The sequence below is a fragment of the Oncorhynchus clarkii genome, unplaced genomic scaffold (genome assembly GCF_045791955.1).
Source record: "Oncorhynchus clarkii lewisi isolate Uvic-CL-2024 unplaced genomic scaffold, UVic_Ocla_1.0 unplaced_contig_3571_pilon_pilon, whole genome shotgun sequence".
Lineage (NCBI taxonomy): Eukaryota > Metazoa > Chordata > Actinopteri > Salmoniformes > Salmonidae > Oncorhynchus > Oncorhynchus clarkii.
Genome location: NW_027260971.1, coordinates 62,717 through 79,927, shown reverse-complemented (window position 1 = coordinate 79,927; position 17,211 = coordinate 62,717). Strand labels below are relative to the sequence as shown.

Here is a 17,211-nt window from a genome sequence, read left to right as displayed (position 1 = left end):
GGTTTGACTGGCTGGTCCAACGTGGACGGGGTTTGACTGGCTGGTCCAACGTGGACGGCTCGTCTGGTTGGTCCAACGTGGATTCGATACCCTTTGATAATGTTGCATGGTCATCTCCCCATGCAGGAGCCCTGATGAAGAGGCTTGTATCAGCACACAACAGAGGCGGCAACTCTTCAGGTACTTCCTTTCTGTCACAGATCTCTCTCTCTCTCTCACACTCACTCACTCACACACACACACACACACACACACACACACATATCCACCCATTCCTTGTTTCCTCAGACTAGGGGACGGGCGGTCAGCCAGCAGTAGACAGAGCAGCTCTGAGAATGACCCCAAGAACTGTGATGCCCGGCCGTGGAGCAGCACTGATTCAGACAGCTCCAACCGTAACCTGAGGCCGACCATGACCAAGGCCAGCAGCTTCAGCAGCATCTCTGTCCTCATCAGAGGAGACAGCTCAGCCAGCAGCAAGAGCACCGGACGCCTCTCCAAAACAGGCAAGTAATAGGGGGAGGGTGGGGGGGGGGGGGGGGGGCGCACTGGCGCATGCACACGTAGTCAAATGCACGTGCGAAGTATCGTGTCCAGTCTGCTTTTTTCCACAGCATAGTGAAGCACCTGTTTTAATAACAGAATGAACCCTAAGAATGGAAGAAAAAAAAAAGTGTTCTGTGTCCATGACTACTGATTTACCCCAAGTGTGGTCAGTCACCCTTAGACAATGTGATACACTAGTTTCTGACTGACATGAGTTGGAATTGGTCCTTCACTGTGTGTCTGTGTGCACCATCCCTGTTTAATACAGGCATACTGGGGGAATGGAGACCCTGTTTTCTGTGTTTATGCTGTTTTGGTTCTTCCTCGTTCCTTGTCTTTTCGATCATCTTTTTGTTGTTGTTGCTGCCTCTGTTCTGGAGGCTTTTCCTCTTGGTTTCGTGTGATTCCATTTCCACAGTGCACTGACTGCGCCAGACAGCTTTTTTGCTAGAGTTTTTTCTTTAACGTTGTTTTTACGAAGACTGGGGCTCACTTTGTGCAGCACAACATCAGCTCTGCTGCTACTTGGAGGCCATTTTGTGTTCCTGTTCGCTCTGTCCTGTGGCTCATCTCTTCTGCATGCAGTGCATGTCATCTTTTTGGTTCTTTGGCATCATTTCGCATCTTTTGGTTTTAGCATTTTTGGTTTTAGCTTTTTTTTCTAATTTTGTTAGTTTCCCCAATTTCTTTAAGCGCTGGTTGTTTTAGTTTGTGTAGAAAACATGAAGAATGATGGTCATCACAATTCTGAATTCATTGGCTTTTACTGTTGGCAAGACAGAGAGACGTGTTTCTCTCCTCTCCAGTAATACGTCCAGAGACCAAACTGGAGCCCAGTTTTCCTCTTTTCTGTCCAGATTTCAAAGCTCCTGATGGCTTTGCTTTTGACATGAAATATTAGAGGTTTGCGTACGTGCCAGAAGACCAGCTTTGACGTTCTACACCAGGAAAAGTTGTCTGTGGGTTGCATTACTGACAAACTAATAACATGTTTGTGGTTATACTATGTGGACCACTTACATTACACTTTGTGGGCATCTTGCATGAGCCCCTATCGAGGGACAAATATCACCTATAGCCAATGAATTCACTCACCGTGTGTCCCACTTTTGAATGGACCAATGGCTATGCTGCTTCTACCCCTGTTACCGCAGAAGTGACCAATAGCTGTCGCCCTTGTACCCCTGCCCAGAGGCTGGCTGTGCATGTGTTACAAGCCACTGCCTCTATTTTTACGTTTTATTTAACTAGGCAAGTCAGTTAAGAACAGATTCTAATTTACAATGAGGGTTACACCTATAGGACGCCTTTCTTGATCCTCTCTGTAGGACTTTTAGTGATCTTTTCATCCCTCCCTCCTCTAGGTTCTGAGTCTTCTAATAGTGTAGGGTCTTCTACGAGTTCCATCTCTCGCCCCCAAGTACTCCACCTGCCTCTCCCTGTCCCAGCTGCTCTAACCCAGGCAGCCGGCCCTGTCGGGGGCCCCAGCACCGTGCTACCTACACCCTCCTCCTCCTCTGCGTCCTCCGCTGCCACGGCCCCCAGCAGTAGTAGAACTTCTGTACACTATGATCGGGGCAGCAGGAATGTCCCGGCGCCTGCATCCGGCCCAGCGCCAACCCAGGCCACTGCTAATGCTACTAGTTACTATTTGCTTCCTCCGGAAGCCACAGGGATACCGCCTGGCAGTATACTGGTCAACCCACACACAGGTTGGTATCTTCTGATCAGGGTTGTTCCTCGTCCCTCAGTTCATATAGGCTGGATTGGCTTGTCTCTGTGTGCTGTCTTTATTTTGGGTTTGATGTGATGTTTTATTCCTGGTTGGTTTTGATCATAGTTCTTGTAAAACAAACTTCTTATTCAGTCTATAAGTCTGTCTGCTCTTCTCTTAGACTGTTGCTGAAATTGCCATAAACTACATATTTTGTTTTGGGTCAAATTTTTAAAACTGTGTATATATTCATGGTTTAGTCATTATTCAGGATACATGTTACTATAGCATAACTCCTATTGACTAAATTATACTCAAATGTCCTACACTGTCCTATACTGCAGGGCTGTCCAACCCTCTTCCTGGAGATGTACTGTCCTGTAGGTTTTCAGTCCAACCCTCTTCATGGGGATCTACTGTCCTGTAGGTTTTCAGTCCAACCCTCTTCCTGGAGATCTACTGTCCTGTAGGTTTTGGCCTGAAAACCCACAGGATGATAGATCTCCAGGAAGAGGGTTGGACTGAAAACCCACAGGACGGTAGATCTCCAGGAAGAGGGTTGGACTGAAAACCCACAGGATGGTAGATCTCAAGGAAGAGGGTTGGACTGAAAACCCACAGGACGGTAGATCTCCAGGAAAAGGGTTGGGCAGCCCTGGTCTACAGTGTATCTAAGTTTGTTGTTCCCCACCTGCAGGCCAACCCTTTGTGAACCCTGACGGCAGTGCTGTGGTCTACAACCCCTCGATGACCTCACAGCAAGGTGGGAGGAGCCAGCAGCCCTTGGCCCCTCCCCTACCGCCCCCAGCCCCGCACCAGCCAGCCAATCACGTCCTCTCCCAGGTCAGTCAATGAGTCGACAGCTCATGTATCCCTTCTTTCTCCAGAAAGCCCATTCACTCCCTGCATGCAGTCATTTCTTTACTCTACCTGTTCTCAATTAATATAGTAGATTAGAATCCATCATTTTTAATTCATGCCTCCTAATTTTCCAGAGAACATTCATCATCTACGAGCTAGGGCTGAGTGAATTATCCAGATATCAATCAGGTTCAATTAATTGTGATATTAATCAGCCAGCTCTAGTTCCTCCTATTCAATCACCTCTGACTTCTTAACTTAATGGAGGTCTCTCTCCTCTCTTTCCCTCTGTTCTGTCCTTTTCTCCTCCTTCAGCCGGTTCGGCATCTCCAGCCCTCTGCTCCACAGCCGATCCAGTACTCAACCATCTCTTACCCTCCTCCTCAGTTCCTGCCACTCTCCTCTAACCAACAATACACTTTGGTACCTATCAATCCTCTCTCTCTCCCACCTGTCTGTTTCTGTCCAGTTCCCTCTTCAGCACCTTGTCACTTAATTAGGTGATCTTTTATAAGACATGGTCGTGACGTGTGTTAATTCCAGACGTGTATATTTTTATACAGAATCTTTGATGTAATGTATGATGGAAAGCCATCTTTATCTGGGAAGACTTTGTGATTGAATAAGTGTTCAGCAGGGTCCTGGATCATGTTCATTAGGCAGAAGACATTTGAAACCAGCAGTTTATCCAATGGGAACCCAGAACCTTGTTTTCTGTTGCAAAATGTCTTGCAACTGAGTGCTTGTTGAACATGACCCTGTTTGCCCTATGACCCTGTTAGGTAGAACATGACCCTGTTTGCCCTATGACCCTGTTAGGTAGAACATGACCCTGTTTGCCCTATGACCCTGTTAGGTAGAACATGACCCTGTTTGCCCTATGACCCTGTTAGGTAGAACATGACCCTATTTGCCCTATGACCCAGTTCGGTAGAACATGACCCTGTTTGCCCTATGGCCCAGTTCGGTAGAACATGACCCTATTTGCCCTATGGCCCAGTTCGGTAGAACATGACCCTATTTGCCCTATGACCCAGTTCGGTAGAACATGACCCTGTTTGCCCTATGACCCAGTTCGGTGGAACATGGCCCCGTTACCCAGTTAGGTTGAACATGGCCCAGTTAGGTTGAACATGGCCCAGTTAGGTTGAACATGGCCCAGTTAGGTTGAACATGGCCCAGTTAGGTTGAACATGGCCCAGTTAGGTTGAACATGGCCCAGTTAGGTTGAACATGGCCCAGTTAGGTTGAACATGGCCCAGTTAGGTTGAACATGGCCCCGTTAGGTTGAACATGGCCCCGTTAGGTTGAACATGGCCCCGTTACCCAGTGAGGTTGAACATGGCCCCGTTACCCAGTGAGGTTGAACATGGCCCCGTTACCCAGTGAGGTTGAACATGGCCCCGTTACCCAGTGAGGTTGAACATGGCCCCGTTACCCAGTGAGGTTGAACATGGCCCCGTTACCCAGTGAGGTTGAACAGGGCCCCGTTACCCAGTGAGGTTGAACAGGGCCCCGTTACCCAGTGAGGTTGAACAGGGCCCCGTTACCCAGTGAGGTTGAACAGGGCCCCGTTACCCAGTGAGGTTGAACAGGGCCCCGTTACCCAGTGAGGTTGAACAGGGCCCCGTTACCCAGTGAGGTTGAACAGGGCCCCGTTACCCAGTGAGGTTGAACAGGGCCCCGTTACCCAGTGAGGTTGAACAGGGCCCCGTTACCCAGTGAGGTTGAACAGGGCCCCGTTACCCAGTGAGGTGGAACAGGGCCCCGTTACCCAGTGAGGTGGAACAGGGCCCCGTTACCCAGTGAGGTGGAACAGGGCCCCGTTACCCAGTGAGGTGGAACAGGGCCCCGTTACCCAGTGAGGTGGAACAGGGCCCCGTTACCCAGTGAGGTGGAACAGGGCCCCGTTACCCAGTGAGGTGGAACAGGACCCTGTTTGCCCTATGACCCGGTTAGGTGGAACATGGCCCAGTTAGGTTGAACATGGCCCAGTTAGGTTGAACATGGCCCCGTTACCCAGTTAGGTTGAACATGGCCCCGTTAGGTTGAACATGGCCCCGTTACCCAGTGAGGTTGAACATGGCCCCGTTACCCAGTGAGGTTGAACATGGCCCCGTTACCCAGTGAGGTTGAACATGGCCCCGTTACCCAGTGAGGTTGAACATGGCCCCGTTACCCAGTGAGGTTGAACATGGCCCCGTTACCCAGTGAGGTTGAACATGGCCCCGTTACCCAGTGAGGTTGAACATGGCTCCGTTACCCAGTGAGGTTGAACATGGCCCCGTTACCCAGTGAGGTTGAACATGGCCCCGTTACCCAGTGAGGTTGAACATGGCCCCGTGGGGTTGAACATGGCCCCGTGAGGTTGAACATGGCCCCGTGAGGTTGAACATGGCCCCGTGAGGTTGAACATGGCCCCGTGAGGTTGAACATGGCCCCGTGAGGTTGAACATGGCCCCGTGAGGTTGAACATGGCCCCGTGAGGTTGAACATGGCCCCGTGAGGTTGAACATGGCCCCGTGAGGTTGAACATGGCCCAGTGAGGTTGAACATGGCCCAGTGAGGTTGAACATGGCCCAGTGACTCAGTGAGGTTGAACATGGCCCAGTTACTCAGTTAGGTTGAACATGGCCCAGTTAGGTTGAACATGGCCCAGTTACTCAGTTAGGTTGAACATGGCCCAGTTACTCAGTTAGGTTGAACATGGCCCAGTTACTCAGTTAGGTGGAACATGGCCCAGTTACTCAGTTAGGTGGAACATGGCCCATTTACTCAGTTAGGTGGAACATGGCCCCGGTTTGGTGGAACTTGGCCCCAGTTTGGTGGAACATGGCCCCGGTTAGGTGGAACATGGCCCCGGTTAGGTGGAACATGGCCCCGTTACCCAGTTAGTCCTGTGATCCTGTTAGCCCTGTGACCCGGTTTGGTGGAACATGGCCCCGGTTAGGTGGAACATGGCCCAGTTACTCGGTTAGGTGGAAGATGGCCCCGGTTAGGTGGAACATGGCCCCGTTACCCAGTTAGTCCTGTTAGCCCTGTGACCCGGTTTGGTGGAACATGGCCCCGGTTAGGTGGAACATGGCCCAGTTACTCGGTTAGGTGGAAGATGGCCCCGGTTAGGTGGAACATGGCCCCGTTACCCAGTTAGCCCTGTCATCCAGGTTAAGGGAGGGTTGGCCGTCATTGTAAAATAAGAATTTGTTCTTAACTGACTTGCTTAGTAAAATAAAGGTTAGATAAAACAGCCCTATTGCCCTGGTAGGTGGACTAGATCGGGATGCGTTCTGTTAGGTAGACTAGATCGGGATGCGTTCTGCTAGGTAGACTAGATCGGGATGCGTTCTGCTAGGTAGACTAGATCGGGATGTGTTCTGTTAGGTAGACTAGATCGGGATGCGTTCTGTTAGGTGGACTAGATCGGGATGCGTTCTGTTAGGTAGACTAGATTGGGCTGCGTTCTGTTAGGTAGACTAGATTAGGCTGCGTTCTGTTAGGTAGACTAGATCGGGCTGCGTTCTGCTAGGTAGACTAGATTAGGCTGCGTTCTGTTAGGTGGACTAGATTAGGCTGCGTTCTGTTAGGTAGACTAGATCGGGATGCGTTCTGCTAGGTAGACTAGATCGGGATGCGTTCTGCTAGGTAGACTAGATCGGGCTGCGTTCTGTTAGGTAGACTAGATTGGGCTGCGTTCTGTTAGGTAGACTAGATCGGGATGCGTTCTGCTAGGTAGACTAGATCGGGATGCGTTCTGCTAGGTAGACTAGATCGGGATGCGTTCTGCTAGGTAGACTAGATCGGGATGCGTTCTGCTAGGTAGACTAGATCGGGCTGCGTTCTGTTAGGTAGACTAGATTGGGCTGCGTTCTGTTAGGTAGACTAGATTGGGCTGCGTTCTGCTAGGTAGACTAGATCGGGATGCGTTCTGTTAGGTAGACTAGATCGGGCTGCGTTCTGTTAGGTAGACTAGATCGGGATGCGTTCTGTTAGGTAGACTAGATCGGGATGCGTTCTGTTAGGTAGACTAGATCGGGCTGCGTTCTGCTAGGTAGACTAGATCGGGCTGCGTTCTGCTAGGTAGACTAGATTGGGCTGCGTTCTGCTAGGTAGACTAGATCGGGATGCGTTCTGCTAGGTAGACTAGATCGGGCTGCGTTCTGCTAGGTAGACTAGATCGGGATGCGTTCTGCTAGGTAGACTAGATCGGGATGCGTTCTGCTAGGTAGACTAGATCGGGATGCGTTCTGCTAGGTAGACTAGATCGGGATGCGTTCTGTTAGGTAGACTAGATCGGGCCGCGTTCTGCTAGGTAGACTAGATCGGGCCGCGTTCTGCTAGGTGGACTAGATCGGGCCGCGTTCTGCTAGGTGGACTAGATCGGGCCGCGTTCTGCTAGGTGGACTAGATCGGGCCGCGTTCTGCTAGGTGGACTAGATCGGGCCGCGTTCTGCTAGGTGGACTAGATCGGGCCGCGTTCTGTCAGGTGGACTAGATCGGGATGCGTTCTGTCAGGTGGACTAGATCGGGCCGCGTTCTGTTAGGTGGACTAGATCGGGTTGCGTTCTGTTAGGTGGACTAGATCGGGCTGCGTTCTGTTAGGTGGACTAGATCGGGCTGCGTTCTGCTAGGTAGACTAGATCGGGATGCGTTCTGCTAGGTAGACTAGATCGGGATGCGTTCTGTTAGGTAGACTAGATCGGGCTGCGTTCTGCTAGGTAGACTAGATCGGGCCGTGTTCTGCTAGGTAGACTAGATCGGGCTGCGTTCTGTTGTCCTCCTTTCCTGACCTGCTTTCACCCAACACATCCCTCTATGGCTGATTTACTGACAGTTTGTAATCATTAATTCAATACCAGATGTTGAATAATCCATGAGTAGATACGCTAAACTTCCAATTTCCTGCCACTGAACAGCTTGTCGTAGATGACCTAGACTGAGGTAGCCTACTCTGGTGCTATAAATACCCCGTTTGGGTTCCCTGGGTGGTGTTCAGCATCAAACGGTAGAAAACTGATTGAAACGGAGAGAGATGACTAGAACTTGGCTCCAATAAGACACGTTCATTTTCTGTTTCAGAATGTTTTGCTACGGTGTGCCCTAATAAATATGACCCTAATGATTTGGTCCCTGGTCTTGATGCACGTTGCCTCTGGCCCTGTCTGTTGATTTGATTGGATTGGACCATTATAAAGGACTTGTCCAGACAGTACACATGTTGTTTTCAGCATTGTTCTCTCCCCACAGCAAGAAGGGCTGGCTGCCCAGTTCAGCCAGATGAGTGTGGTGCGCCAGGCGTCCAGCGACGTCACTAACGGCGGCCCCCACCCTGCCATGTACCCCTCGGGCCCTGTGGTGCTCCAGGCCCCCCTGCAGCACCAGCAGACTGGCTACATGGTGGCCCCTCCAGGGCCCCCTGTGGTGGGGCAAACCCAGGTCTACCCCGGCCCTGCACACCCTATGAGCCAGCCGGTCATGCAGCAGCAGCAGGGCTACATGCCACAGCAGGTACAACAGTTACAGTCACTCACATGATCAGTCAACACACCATCTCATGGCATCGTCTACTTCCTACCTACTTGTTGGTCTCAGTCTCCTTCAGTAATATCAGTGATCTTATCCAGAGATGATCACAATCTAGATTGACCTCAGATCCTCTTTGAGAAAAGTGTTCAGAATCCAAGGTGACCAGAGAAACTCTTGTCTGCTCTTTGTCCTTCCTCTCCTGTAGATGCACACATGTTACTGTGCTCCAGCCCAGGACCCCCACTCCCACTGCAACCAGCACTATCGCCCTGTCAGCCCCGTGCACTACACCAGCCCCCAGACCCAGCCTCTTCCCCAGCAGCCAGGTAAACACACACACTGCTCTCTCTCTGTGTTTGTCTTGATTAACTGAGCTGTCTCCCAGTGAGCTGCAGTATTCTGTTTCTCTGCACCCTGGGGGGACACAGTTGTTATCTACAGCCTCCTGCCTCAACACAGCTCTGTTTTACTGGTTGTTAGCTACAGCCTCCTGCCTCAACACAGCTCTGTTTTACTGGTTGTTAGCTACAGCCTCCTGCCTCAACACAGCTCTGTTTTACTGGTTGTTAGCTACAGCCTCCTGCCTCAACACAGCTCCTTTTTACTGGTTGTTAGCTACAGCCTCCTGCCTCAACACAGCTCTGTTTTACTGGTTGTTAGCTACAGCCTCCTGCCTCAACACAGCTCCTTTTTACTGGTTGCCTCCTGCTGAACGCAGCACTGTGGCCATTTACTGGCTTTAATGTGGAGGAATGCTACTCTATCGTCTGTCGGGGGAATTAGGAGGCATCTCTTGGGGCTGAGCAGAGGGACAAATTAGGCTATATACTGTCTACTAGTGCATAAACAGTGGAATATCCAGACACAGTGAAAATAATGACTGTTTACAAACCACTTGCATAAGGAAGTTGCTTCTGCAATTAAACAGTTTTGCTGAAGGCTTCAGTATAAATTATGCTTGTGGGAATTGAACCTACAACCTCACCACACTCTTAGCTCAGCCACACTGGACCACAGGGGTGTTGATGGGAAAACCTGGAGTCTGGACTGGACCACAGGGGTGTTGATGGGAAAACCAGGAGTCTGGACTGGAACACAGAGGTGTTGGTGATGAAGACCAGGAGTCTGGACTGGAACACAGAGGTGTTAGTGATGAAGACCAGGAGTCTGGACTGGAACACAGAGGTGTTGGTGATGAAGACCTGGGGTCTGGACTGGAACACAGAGGTGTTGGTGATGAAGACCAGGAGTCTGGACTGGAACACAGAGGTGTTGGTGATGAATACCTGGAAATCGGAGTGGCAGAATGCGGGGCCGGGATGCTGTCTGAGAGTTCTATGATTCTCACAGTGAACCGGTCTCTTTTTCAGCCCCTCACTTCTCTTCAGTCTCTCACTCTTCTCTCCTCCAGCGGTCTCTATTCAGCCCCTCAACTCTTCTTCTCCAGCGGCCATAATGATGATTACTTCCTGTTCCTTCAGGGTCGTCATCTGTGTTATTACAATGTGTCTTTTGGGAACTGTTCAGTCCTGCAGATTACAACATAAAGGCACACTGACAATAGGCATAAAGCACCTGTTAGCTACTTCCTATTTCACCTGCTGTACCAAGGCAATCCAATCTGTTCTGTGTGTGCTCAGGTGGAATGGTGTGTGGGGGATATAATGGGAGAGTCATTTCATGCTTGGTTTGTGAGTAGAGGTCTGGAGAGAGACTGGAGGGTGGTCAAAATAGTGTCCCGCTCCTTCACATATGAAACCATTCATTGTCTATTGGTCTCGTCTTGTTCCACTTTTCCTCATTGGGGCTAAAGAATGTTCCGGTCACCTTTTTTACAAAAGGCCGACGACGACTAATGCGGTCCCTGGATTTCTCTGTGAGAAGCAGCAGGCTGTAACCTTGACATTCAGCTGTCCACTATGGAACAAGCACTACTATTTCCAGCACCGTTTTGACTTTGCTAGTGAGACCACCCTTTTGACGTTGCTAGAGAGACCACCCTTTTGACGTTGCTAGAGAGACCACCCTTTTGACGTTGCTAGAGAGACCGCCCTTTTGGCGTTGCTAGAGAGACCGCCCTTTTGGCGTTGCTAGAGAGACCGCCCTTTTGGCGTTGCTAGAGAGACCGCCCTTTTGACGTTGCTAGAGAGACCGCCCTTTTGACGTTGCTAGAGAGACCGCCCTTTTGACGTTGCTAGAGAGACCGCCCTTTTGACGTTGCTAGAGAGACCGCCCTTTTGGCGTTGCTAGAGAGACCGCCCTTTTGGCGTTGCTAGAGAGACCGCCCTTTTGGCGTTGCTAGAGAGACCGCCCTTTTGGCGTTGCTAGAGGGATCATCTCCCAAGACAACAGAGGCATATTAAATATGTTTCTCATTTCACTTCGGCTCATTCATTCATAGTCGTTGTGAATAGGATTAATGGCACCATTTTGTTTAAAAACAATGAATTTAAATGTTCTACATCTCACTAGATTATTTCAATAGAAGTGAATTGTAACGTCCTAATGTTACTGAAGGTTACCATGCTGTGATGCCAAATCCGCCCCAAGGCCCTCCGCATCAGAACCTGGTGAACAACCAGCAGCACAGCAATATGGGAAATCACATGACAGCCTTCATGGTCCAGTACCCTTCAATGCCGTCTTATCAGGTACGTTCTTATTGGCTTATCATTATTAAACTGTTGGGTTTTAAATAAAGAAAAAAAATAGATTTGTCCTTTCCTTTTGCTTTGACATGGTTTGATCTGGCTCTTGTGAACATCTTGCTCTTGTGAACATCTTGCTCTTGTGAACATCTTTGCCTGACTGAAAATCTTATAATTAGATCAACCGAACTCTGAAATGTTAAATAGTTTGAGGATTGTATTGAAAAGAGATTTGAAAGGGATCCGACATCAGATGTCTGTATCAATTGTAAATGTAAAAAAATAAACACTCCTGCTTAATCCTGTTCTTCCATATGGTCTGTGTGCGTGGTGCAGGTATCAATGCCCCAGGGGTCTCAGAACATGCCTCCACATCAGCAGGCATGTCAACAGCCCATGATGATCCAGAGCCATCCAAGCCAAGCTCCCATGGCCATGTCAGGCATGCAGGTTTACTACAGTGTCATGCCCCCAAATCAACACAGCACCATGAGGTAGGAACTGAGCTGTTCTGTTGTTGACAGTAGGAAGATGGACTGTGTATTAACTAGTCTAAGTGTTAGGTCTGTAATCTGGTACTGTTTCATATTCCAAAGTAGTTCAACGTTGATGAAAGTGGCACAGATACCGATGTACCAACCAAACTGCCAACACCATTTACAACAGTCCATTATAGTAGCTAGACTCTATAGAGGCCCCCCCCGTTCCCCCCCAGGGCCATAGTTCTCCTATAGTGTGGTTGATGAAGGGAGTTATTGCTGGTGTAGAAACCGGTCCTCATGGGAGCTGAGGTGTACTATTAAGACTGGGCTGCACTGCACCTGTCAGCCTTATAAATCATCCTCCAGACTGCCCTACTAACAGACTCCTCTGAGCTGAAAGTGACCTCCAGACTGCCCTACTAACAGACTCCACTGAGCTGAAAGTGACCTCCAGACTGCCCTACTAACAGACTCCTCTGAGCTGAAAGTGACCTCCAGACTGCCCTACTAACAGACTCCACTGAGCTGAAAGTGACCTCCAGACTGCCCTACTAACAAACTCCACTGAGCTGAAAGTGACCTCCAGACTGCCCTACTAACAGAAACTCCTCTGAGCTGAAAGTGACCTCCAGACTGCCCTACTAACAAACTCCACTGAGCTGAAAGTGACCTCCAGACTGCCCTACTAACAAACTCCACTGAGCTGAAAGTGACCTCCAGACTGCCCTACTAACAAACTCCACTGAGCTGAAAGTGACCTCCAGACTGCCCTACTAACAGAAACTCCTCTGAGCTGAAAGTGACCTCCAGACTGCCCTACTAACAAACTCCACTGAGCTGAAATTGACTTCCCTCCCTGTTGTACTGGTTCCTCGATTCCGCCCCACAGCATCAGTACTGTCAGTGTTAATATTAAGTGTCCCAAATAAAACCCTATTCCCTATATAGTGCACTACTTTTAACCAGAGCCCTATGGGTACAGTACCAGGCAGCTGTAATGTCATCCTTCAGTCTGATGACAGAGTGATTCAGGTCATAAAGAGGAAATTAATGACATGTTTGTTTTTCTCATGGACTGTCACCGTTAATCAGAGATCATTAACCTACCTTTAATACAAGACTCTTTCTGAAACATTGTGTTGGGGCTCTTTTTAAGGGAGACTTTGAGAGCAAATATAAAGTGGCTGGCTGCTAGTGCTATCAATGTCTTTTAATGGATGCCTCATAGAGCTCCATAAATATATTGACTAAGCAAGTGTCTCCACAGTCCATCGATGGGTTTCTTACCTCCTCCTGGGGCAGAGCAGATGCAGTTTCCCCGGGCTTCGTCTCCGTGTGGAACCCAGCAGCTACCAGGACAGCAGTGCTCAGGTAACATTACCTCTCAGCAACACCAAGGTCGTGGGTTCAATTCCCCCCGGGATCACACACATACTAAAATAGATACCGTTCGCTTTGAAAGACCCTTAAGTATGAGATTTGGAACCATTGAAATGGTTTTCCTGCCTTGTGTGTCCTGTCCATCCGAGGATGGAAACGTTCCTTTGACAATGAAACTGTGATTTTGACGTTGTTGTTGTAACTGTGTGTAGGTGTGCTCCCCGGTCCTCACAGTGGTGGGATGGTGATGATGCAGCTGACCCTGCCCCCTAACCACCAGCCCAGAGCCCACTCCCCTCCACAGTGGAAACACAACAGATACTACAGTCTGGATCACACACGCAGCCAGAGGTCCTCAGAACAACTAAACAACTCACAGGTAACTACTTATAACAACTAGGTAACTAACAGGTTACCCAGAACTCAGAACAACTAGACAACTAACAGGTAACTACTGAGCTGCTGATAATTAGACATAACCAGTCAGGAGTCTTTGTAATATTCTGCAAGTTGGGGAGAGGGCAGGATCAGCCTGGGGGAGAGGGCAGGATCAGCCTGGGGGAGAGGGCAGGATCAGCCTGGGGGAGAGGGCAGGATCAGCCTGGGGGAGAGGGCAGGATCAGCCTGGGGGAGAGGGCAGGATCAGCCTGGGGGAGAGGGCAGGATCAGCCTGGGGGAGAGGGCAGGATCAGCCTGGGGGAGAGGGCAGGATCAGCCTGGGGGAGAGGGCAGGATCAGCCTGGGGGAGAGGGCAGGATCAGCCTGGGGGAGAGGGGGCAGGATCAGCCTGGGGGAGAGGGGGCAGGATCAGCCTGGGGGAGAGGGGGCAGGATCAGCCTGGGGGAGAGGGGGCAGGATCAGCCTGGGGGAGAGGGGGCAGGATCAGCCTGAGGGAGAGGGGGCAGGATCAGCCTGAGGGAGAGGGGGCAGGATCAGCCTGAGGGAGAGGGGGCAGGATCAGCCTGAGGGAGAGGGGGCAGGATCAGCCTGAGGGAGAGGGGGCAGGATCAGCCTGAGGGAGAGGGGGCAGGATCAGCCTGGGGGAGAGGGGGCAGGATCAGCCTGGGGGAGAGGGGGCAGGATCAGCCTGAGGGAGAGGGGGCAGGATGACTGATCTACACCTCTTGCATCCCCAAAAACTGCTCATTGTGTTATCAAGATAAGCGACTCCGAGCATCTTGCTCAGGCCCGTCTCTTCAAACTAGGGATACACTTTCCCTCCGATGGACTATATATATATATATATATATATAAGGGTTTCTATGTCCCCTCTGACCCCCACCTCTCTGTCCCTCCTTTTTTGCCTCTGTCCTATAGAACAGTCCCCAGCTGGGTGGCCCCAGCACGCCTCCAGCCCAGCCCCAAGCCCCAACCCACCAACTCACCTCCATAAAGAACCTCCGCTCGGCCGGCCTCACCCCCATCCCCATAATGACCCAGTTCCCCAGACCCTTCGGCCCAGGGCAGGCAGTGGACGGCAGATACCCATTGCTGGGTCAACCCCTCCAGTACAACCCTGCCATCAGGCCTCCGCTGATCCATGGCACACACCACATGATCCCCAACCACCACCACGTGAGTCCTCAGAACACACACACACACACACACACCACATGATCCCCAACCACCACCACGTGAGTCCTCAGAACACACACACACACCACATGATCCCCAACCACCACCACGTGAGTCCTCAGAACACACACACACACCACATGATCCCCAACCACCACCATGTGAGTCCTCAGAACACACACACACACCACATGATCCCCAACCACCACCACGTGAGTCCTCAGAACACACACACACACACCACATGATCCCCAACCACCAAGTGAGTCCTCAGAACACACACACACACACACACACACACACCGCATGATCCCCAACCACCACCTCGTGAGTCCTCAGAACACACACACACACACACACCACATGATCCCCAACCACCACCTCGTGAGTCCTCAGAACACACACACACACACACACACACACTTAACAAAGGAGCTTGTTTCATACGACAAAATGTACCAAATCTGTGACATGAAAATGTAAGATTAAAATATGAAAAAAGTAGCCAAAATCTCAGTCCAGTCAACATGTCTGCCTCCTTTTCCCTCAGGGCCCAATGGGAATCCGGCATCATGGGGGGCGAGGGAGGAGACCACCACCTAGGAAGTCATTATCATCAGATCTTAGTGTAGGTGACCCAGGTAATAGAGAGGAGAGACCATGACCCAGGGACGGGCGAGGAGAGACCTTAGTTGTTGATCTTAAGGAGGGAGAGAGTCTACCTGTTCATGGTTGTTTGATCAATAGGACCGTGATGTTCCCGATTTGGTAAGAGGACTGTGAGTCTGGTTCTGGACAAGACATACATGTTCTTATTGGGGTTTATTTGCTGCAGTGTCTATTAATTGTCCAAACGCACGGCCACTTTCCCCACTATATATTGTTCTAGAATTTTAACAAATGCCTTACTCAATGTCAGTTCCCAAACATTCTATGAAAATGACCATATCTAAATGCTCGTCAGAGAATGTACTTTGTTTATTTTTAAGAAAGTGCCATTCTCCCTGGGGGGGGGGGGGATCAGATTTGTATAAGATTTCATGTTGCTAAAACGCTGTCCGTTCCACATCAAACTACTAAAACAGGATAATAGGCACATAGAACATATAATGGACCTATATATTTTTTAAATAATATCGTCTTTGATAACTAATAATAACCTAATTTAAAAGCTAGACGAGGATCATTTTTTTAAATGATGCATTCAGGAGTTTTGTCATGGCTTGAGGCCCCCATGTTTTTCCATTTTGTTTGTCATTCAGATAGCAGAAGCCTTGGCAAAATGTGTTGAATTGCAGGAAATTAGCTTTTAAACAACATTTTGTCATTCAGGCCAATAGGACAGCCTCAAATGTAAGTTGGTGACCGCACCGTTGGCCAAGCCCATAGCCACACCCACCACCTAAGCCCCGTTTTGATCCAGAAAAAAACCCTGTATGTGTGATTAGATTATGTAACCCTGTTTAGTCCCGTTTGTTTATTTTGGAGTTTAAATTATAATGGTCTGTGAATGGATTCCTGTTGATCATCACACTTGAGTCTTAGAACAATATTTTTTCTAATATAATATTTATAAACAACCTAATTAAAATATATATATATACAGTACCTGTCAAAAGTGTTGGACACACCTACTCATTCAAGGGTTTTTCTTTATTTTTACTATTTTCTATATTGTAGAATAATAAAGACATCAACTGAAATAACACATCGAATCATGTTGTAACCAAAAACGTGTTTAAACAAAATAGATTTTAGATTCTTCTAAGTAGCCACCCTTTGCCTTGATGACAGCTTTGCACACTCTTGGCATTCTCTCAACCAGCTACATGAGGAATGCTTTTCCAACAGTCTAGAAGGAGTTCCCACATATGCTGAGCACTTGTTGGCTGCTTTTCCTTCATTCTGCGGTCCAACTCATCCCACACCATCTCAATTGGGTTGAGGTTGGGTGATTGTGGAGGCCTCATCACTCTCCTTCTTGGTCAAATAGCCCTTACACAGCCTGGAGGTGTGTTGGGTCATTGTCCTGTAGAAAAAACAAATTGTAGTCCCACTAAGCACAAACCCAGATGGGATGGCGTATTGCTGTATAATGCTGTCGTAGCCATGCTGGTTAAGTGTACATTGAATTCTAAATCAATCACAGACAGTGTCACCAGCAAAGCACCATCACACTACCTTCTTCACAGTGGGAACCACACATGTGGAGATCATCCGTTCACCTACTCTACGGTGAACTCTAAGTTTGGATAATGTTCATAGCTCATGTTTCCTGGACCAAGCAAGTATTTTCTTTATTGGCTGACCTTCACGTCTTAAAGTCATTATGGACTGACCTTCACGTCTTAAAGTCATTATGGACTGACCTTCACGTCTTAAAGTCATTATGGACTGACCTTCATGTCTTAAAGTAATGATGGACTGACCTTCATGTCTTAAAGTAATGATGGACTGACCTTCACGTCTTAAAGTAATGATG

At 49.3% G+C, this 17,211-nt stretch overlaps 1 protein-coding gene across 2 annotated transcripts in view; it reads left to right on the top strand.

The window, feature by feature from the left end:
- LOC139402727 (R3H domain-containing protein 1-like) overlaps window positions 1-17,211 on the top strand; it is a 46,076-nt gene that overhangs the window by 25,391 nt on the left and 3,474 nt on the right. For both annotated transcript variants that reach the window (XM_071146629.1, XM_071146628.1), the window contains 13 exons: window positions 127-180; window positions 289-506; window positions 1,911-2,258; window positions 2,958-3,103; window positions 3,437-3,544; window positions 8,366-8,626; window positions 8,850-8,970; window positions 11,162-11,295; window positions 11,629-11,786; window positions 13,042-13,145; window positions 13,367-13,533; window positions 14,472-14,729; window positions 15,280-15,370. In XM_071146629.1, the coding sequence (XP_071002730.1) occupies window positions 127-180; window positions 289-506; window positions 1,911-2,258; window positions 2,958-3,103; window positions 3,437-3,544; window positions 8,366-8,626; window positions 8,850-8,970; window positions 11,162-11,295; window positions 11,629-11,786; window positions 13,042-13,145; window positions 13,367-13,533; window positions 14,472-14,729; window positions 15,280-15,370 (2,168 nt within the window). The remainder of the gene's footprint in view (window positions 1-126; window positions 181-288; window positions 507-1,910; window positions 2,259-2,957; window positions 3,104-3,436; window positions 3,545-8,365; window positions 8,627-8,849; window positions 8,971-11,161; window positions 11,296-11,628; window positions 11,787-13,041; window positions 13,146-13,366; window positions 13,534-14,471; window positions 14,730-15,279; window positions 15,371-17,211) is intronic.